Consider the following 6,000-nt stretch of genomic DNA (forward strand, 5'->3'; position numbering starts at 1 on the left):
GTTGTTAATAAAACAGGAAAAACAAGGGTTTTAACGGTAAATAGACTCAGCATTTGAATTACACTACAGCTGAGGGTTCATTATAATTTAACCTGCCCATAGTACAACTTTCCACAAATGTCACAACTTAAACAGACTGAGTGTGTGTGTGTGTGTGTGTGTGTGTGTGTGTGTGTGTGTGTGTGTGTGTGTGTGTGTGTGTGTGTGTGTGTGTGTGCGTGCCGTTATATAAGCCTGTGAGGCTGTGTGTGTATGAGATAATACACACCCCGTCCAAATTACAGTAATTGAAAAATGACTGAACATGAGTAGGAGCTGCTGCTGGGGTACAGCAGAGCAGAGACACGTTGAAAACGCATTCTGCGTTTAATATTGATCACAGCTTCCTGTTTGGTGTTGCACCACATAAAAATACATGCTGCGCGTACACAGCCCCGACGATCGAGTTCCCTCTGTTTATTTTTCTGGAGGACGTAGCGTGACTTCAGCCGGTCTCAGCGAGACTGCCAAAAAGTAACACATGTGACCCCTGACCTTGCAAAGCCATCATTCACACATGCGTGTTAGCTCACACACACACACAGTGACACAAACACACACAGTGTGAGTTTGGACCTACCTTGGTCCTGGACATAGTACGCTAGAAACAAGTCCAGCTCCTTGACCGATACTGTTATGTGGTGTGGCTGGACACAAAGTGCTGGGTTGGTGCAATGTGGAGACTTGACAAGGCGCTCCCCATCTGTACTTTCCAGAGGGATGCCTTTGAAGAGGATGACCATCACCAGGTCCAGACGCCAAACTTTGTCGGCCTGCCGCAAACAGTCGATCCGGCGGATCTTGCCCTTCTGGTCCGGGTTGGAGAGCACGCAGCACGGGTGCTTCTTGCCCGTCACGCTGAGGACAAAGTCCTCCCGGTACTCCTGCCGAATGTCCTTACGCAGCTTGGCCAGCAGCCTGGAGGCCCATTTCTGCTTAACCTCAGGCTTCTCGCTGAGAAGCTCGTCCTTCACCGCGCGCTCCTCGTCCTTGGACATCCGCTTCTCGTGCTTCTTGAAGTACTTGCGCTTTCTGGCCTGGAGGTTGAACCACGTGTAGGCGATGGCGCGGACGTGAGGAAGAAGTGCCTCGATGAAGGGATGAAATTCATCCTGGAGCATCCGAGGGGACGCGGCGAGGAGAGGGAAGAGAGAGGGAGAGAAATATAATCAGAAACTCATGTCGTCAAACGTGGGGGAGAAATATGGGTTTACTCAGCTACTAATCTGAGGCAGAAGGGGAGTCTGACCACAAATAAACAATTCCTCATAAGCAGTCACATAATATCTCATTGGCAGTTTCAACAGCTCTTAGTTGAGAAGTTTCTCATCACATAGCAACACTGGATTTACCATCCTAGATGTGTCTGGGCGTAGCGCAGGTATGACAAGGACATTCCACTGTTTATATCAACTGCCAGCACTACATTAGCACCAAGTCCGGTGACTGAATGCCTCTGCTCTCACTCCCCAAGCATGCTCCGAACGGGACTCCTGTGCCGCCGCTGCTGCGAAGAGCATGCGCCCCTCACAGATGCATTTCTCTTATCAAACCATCCACATTCCAACATGAACTTATCCCATGTTCACAAAGGATGGAGGACAGGCTGGAGGGCCATGCGGGGCGCAGTCACAAAATGGGAAGCTGAGGAGATTCCCGTTCTCCTGGCACACACAGACAGCCTCGTGTGCAGGCTGCGTGTTCGAAACGCATTAAAAACACCAGCAGAGGCGAAAGGTGGCGTATCAAACGAAGCAGTAGGGCGAAAGGTATTCGCAAAGGTCAAGTTAGGACTCGATTCGAAGTTCGTGCCAAATCATTTCAGGTGCTGAGGTTAACACACATGGCGACACTTCTTGCACTGCTTCATTCCAAAAAGCTGAGGTTAGTCTGATGTTAAAACCATGCTGCGCGTTTCCAATGCTCCATCTCTCTTTTAGTTAAAAATAAAATGTTAAACTGAGGCACAATTTTCTGAGAAATTATCAGAGACTCAGATTAATATTAGTGAAAACAGCAACGCCAATTTTACTTTTTAATAAGGGTTATCTCTGCTTTGTGCTTTGTGTCCCACTCTATAGCACATTGTCAATGAACAATTACTGCAAACAAGAGCAAAAAAAGAAAACTTTACTCGATCCTCACCAGCAAAAAAAGCTAAATACCAACATTTCGACAGCAAGCCAGCACTTCAGTGACCTACAGGCAAATAAGAATAATCTCTTCACTCTTGTTCCCTGTAGGTGACGGAATGTAAAAGACGGTGTGGATGAGTTAGAAGTCATCAGAAATTACAAGAGCTGCGAGTGACAAGTGGAAACACCAACTTATCTTTGTTTTAGGTCATTAAAATGTCAGATTTAATAAGTGTGAGCAGCCCCTTTTGAGCGTGCGTTTGAAGAGTTAAACCACACATTGTTCTTTTTGTAGGCAGCCAGGCAGGCAGGCAATAGGAAACCACAGAAATCCACTCCCTATCTGTGCCTGCCGCTGGTGCTCCTCTGAGAAGCCACATTTCTCGCTCGGACCAATAAAACTCTGCTCCAGCAACGTCAAATTATCATCATTTATTATACAGTGCGAATAAACATTTTATTCTCTAGTTTTGAAACGTGTTATATTTAAAGTGGGTACTATGGATTTTCTATTCATAGTCTTTCAGAGAGGTAAAAAATAAATGCAATAAATTCAGAATTCCCTTAAATGTCACCTCCTCACTACATAACGCTGCCAATTAAACTGACAAGACATAAGCAGTAAATGTTGTAAATGTGTTCGGCAGCAACTGTTTCTGAAATCCTTTTCACTTTCTGGCTTCCTGTTCCAAAACACTTGAAATATTCTGTTAATTTTTTTTCAACCAGGCTAAAGCCAAACGCTGTAAAGATAAATGACTTGGCCAGGGCCTGTACAGCGCACTTCAGCCGGGGCCATAAAAGCACAATCCTCTTAAGTACAAACTAAACCACATCTCAGTCAATCACTTACTTATGCCAAGTAAAATATAAACAGTAAAACTGAGTCAGCCAAAACAGTCAGCTACTCTGTCCAACCGCTGAATCAACCTTATCGTGCGTTTGATCTTCCTACATTCAAAGTGGCTTTATCTTCGTCCAACTTCACTTCCCTAAAGTATAGGGGTTTTACTGTAAATAAAAATATACACGTGGAGAGAAAAATACAAACACGGCACAGGCGAGGCTGGGAAGTGTGTGTGAGGTCACTGCAGGACGCAAATAACCTAATTAAACCTGAGAGAAAATGAGCATACCTGTACAAATTACACGAGGTGACAGTCTTGGATCGCTATCTAAAAAAGAAAATATCTTTACGCATAACTTTACGCACGCGTAAAGATTGGCACTTTGGTGACTTTGGAAGTGCTTGCAGGACTGATAAATGATTTTTTTTTCGTCAGGACTTAGGTTGGAATCTCAGAAAAGTAAAAATCAGCAGAACATGAGCCAAACACATGCATTTTGGATTAAACCGTCAGCTGATTTTTTTTCTTAAGCGCTATTTTCACTTACAAGGCAAAACTTCATTGCTGCTATGAATTATGAAGCGTTTCTCAAGCAGAGACTGCACAGTCCTGACGCATGCACACAACTTTCAATCCCCTGGCCGCTGGCTGGAACATTTTTTGTCACAAATATGCAAAACATGGCAATTAAATGTATGGATATTTTTTTTAAAAAAGACACAAATACCTGAGTGAGACAAATTGGAGAATACATGACGAGACGGCAACACAAAAAGTGACTGTACTTGGACTGATTCCTCTGATCACTTTATCGCGCCATTCCTGGACCGATGTGCACCGTGCAAGACCGTGGAGCAGCTATCCGCGTAAAAACAAACGAGAAGATTATCCAACAACATCCATGAATATCTGCGCTCCAAAGATTGTCGCCTCCGCAGAGAAAAGGAGGTATTTTACGCAGTGAAATTTCAAGTTGACATGCACGGTGAGCACTTGCAGATCGGGACTCGGGAGAGCCGGTGCCGAGCGGGGCTGCAGCGTCCTCCTCCACTACACGGGCTGTGTGCGCGTCTCGGTGCTGCGGTCACCTCGTTCACAAAAGCATCGCGGGGAGCTTCAGAGGGCGCCGTGCGTGTGATGTTCAGCCCTGCTTCAAGCAAACCTGATATGAAATCGACCGGTGCACCTTCGGTCCTGCGCGATTCCAGCAAATCAGACACAACTTTTTTTTTTCTTTCTCTTTTTTTCACCCACGTAATTACACAGTCACACTCCTCCTCCTCCTCCTCCCCCTTCTCCTCCGAACACACAGCCCCTATCCACCGTCCGGCACCTTCTTCTCCACCTCGGCTGTCTGAAAACACAGCGTACAATTCATTTAGCCCCTAACTTTTTTCCCTTTTTTAAAAAAAATTAGCTTCGGGGACTTTGGACCACAGCCTCGGTCACGCACACACGGGGAAGGGAGATTTCCCTCCCCGGCTCTGGCACTCTTTACCGCCGGAGATCCGCGTCAACAACGTGCGCTCCGGCGCTCCTTCTCCAGCTCTCATCGCTCATCTGCGCCTCACACTTAAACCAAACTTTGGCTCTTCTCTGTCTCTTATTTCAATGTCGCCTTAAAATTATCTTGTTAAGTTCCTGAAATAAATCATAAGAGCAGAAATGTATATAGGATAGAAGATAAGGCACAAATTATGAAAATATACGCTTTCTTAAAATAAAGGGTCCTTTAGAGACCCCAACTGAAGAGAATAATTGATTAATTTATTGTTTGCTGTACAATTTGCCTGCCAGGTAAAAATGACACCGAGTTTGAAACTTTGGCACGTTGCTGTTACTTTATAGAGCATTTTACTTGATATTTTACCCTTTAAATGCCATCAGTGTCCAAACACCTGAATTGTTTTGTCCACATCCAAGTACTATATCATAACATGCTGAAAGGAGTTAAACATTACTTTGTTGCTGCAGTGTGTGTGTGTGTGTGTGTGTGTGTGTGTGTGTGTGTGTGTGTGTGTGTGTGTGTGTGTGTGTGTGTGTGTCCGACAGAGCTGTCAACAGTCCACTTAGAGTTCATTTGCCAAATTAAGGGGAATGGGATGGTAGCATAGGCTGCCGGAGAATTTGTGCCAAGTTTAGTGCAATTTTGGCCCGACCGTGCCAGTGTTGCGGTCCCTGTTAAGTTAACCCGCTTCTCCACATTTCTCAGCCGTCGTGAGGACAGGACAGTTGGCTATTAGGAAAAAAAAATGTATCACAGACGGAATCATCAACATTTGAAAGCAATAATAATCCACGTTCACGTACCATCGCACTGTACTGCATGGATTAATGGGGAATCCTGGAGCCTGGTTGAAACACACAAGCCGGTAGCTTCACATTTCTCACGTTCAACTTTGTGCTTTGGAGGGTTTTCTCTTGCAGTGATCGAAAAAAAAAAAGTCAACACCGGAAGACAAGTCTTTGCAGATAGCGGTGAACTGAAGTTTGGATCACCTCGCGGTTTTTGTTTTTGTTTTGTTTTTTTCGTTTTTTTTCCTGTCTTCCTTCCTCTTCAAGTCTTACTTTTTTGGATCGTTTTTGGGGTTGTTCAGTGGAGTTGAACGCGATCCAGAAGAGGCTGAGTTTTCGGCACTGGGTTGGTCTCCGCCTTCACTTTCACTGTCTGACTGACTGCCGCCCTCCGGCTCTCGGCTGTAGCTGCCAAGTCGGATATACTGTAAAGAGGATGATTTCCGGTACGACATTTCTAAATAAAGGCCTCATTTACTGAAAGTGGTCGAGCAATTTCTCCTCTGGCGTATTGGCCCGTTCATATGAAACGTTCATGCAGTGCCAGTTAACGTGGAAATTATGTGTAATCGATGGAAGATGGACGCATTTATCACTGTTTTTTTTTTTTTTTCTTGGCTCAGTTTAAAAGCATCAAACTTTTCAGTGCAAACCGTGCATGTCAAAAATGTTATGTTTTCAAA

At 44.9% G+C, this 6,000-nt stretch overlaps 1 protein-coding gene across 7 annotated transcripts in view; it reads right to left on the reverse strand.

Annotated features, from left to right (window-relative positions):
- Positions 1 to 5,700, reverse strand: part of LOC139351109 (nuclear factor 1 B-type-like) — a 66,086-nt gene extending 60,386 nt beyond the window's left edge. For 4 of the 7 annotated variants that reach the window (XM_070992798.1, XM_070992797.1, XM_070992802.1 and 1 more), the window contains exons 1-2: positions 3,750 to 4,249; positions 620 to 1,151 (exon numbers count right to left, since the gene is read on the reverse strand). In XM_070992798.1, the coding sequence (XP_070848899.1) occupies positions 620 to 1,151; positions 3,750 to 3,776 (559 nt within the window). In that variant the 5' untranslated portion in view covers positions 3,777 to 4,249. Of the gene's footprint in view, positions 1 to 619; positions 1,152 to 3,749; positions 4,250 to 5,332 lie in introns of those variants that run through there. The other 3 variants (XM_070992800.1, XM_070992799.1, XM_070992803.1) reach the window with 2 other exon arrangements.
- Positions 5,701 to 6,000: the final 300 nt, after the last annotated feature.

This window comes from Chaetodon trifascialis, chromosome 23, assembly GCF_039877785.1.
Source record: "Chaetodon trifascialis isolate fChaTrf1 chromosome 23, fChaTrf1.hap1, whole genome shotgun sequence".
NCBI classification, from domain to species: Eukaryota; Metazoa; Chordata; class Actinopteri; order Chaetodontiformes; family Chaetodontidae; genus Chaetodon; species Chaetodon trifascialis.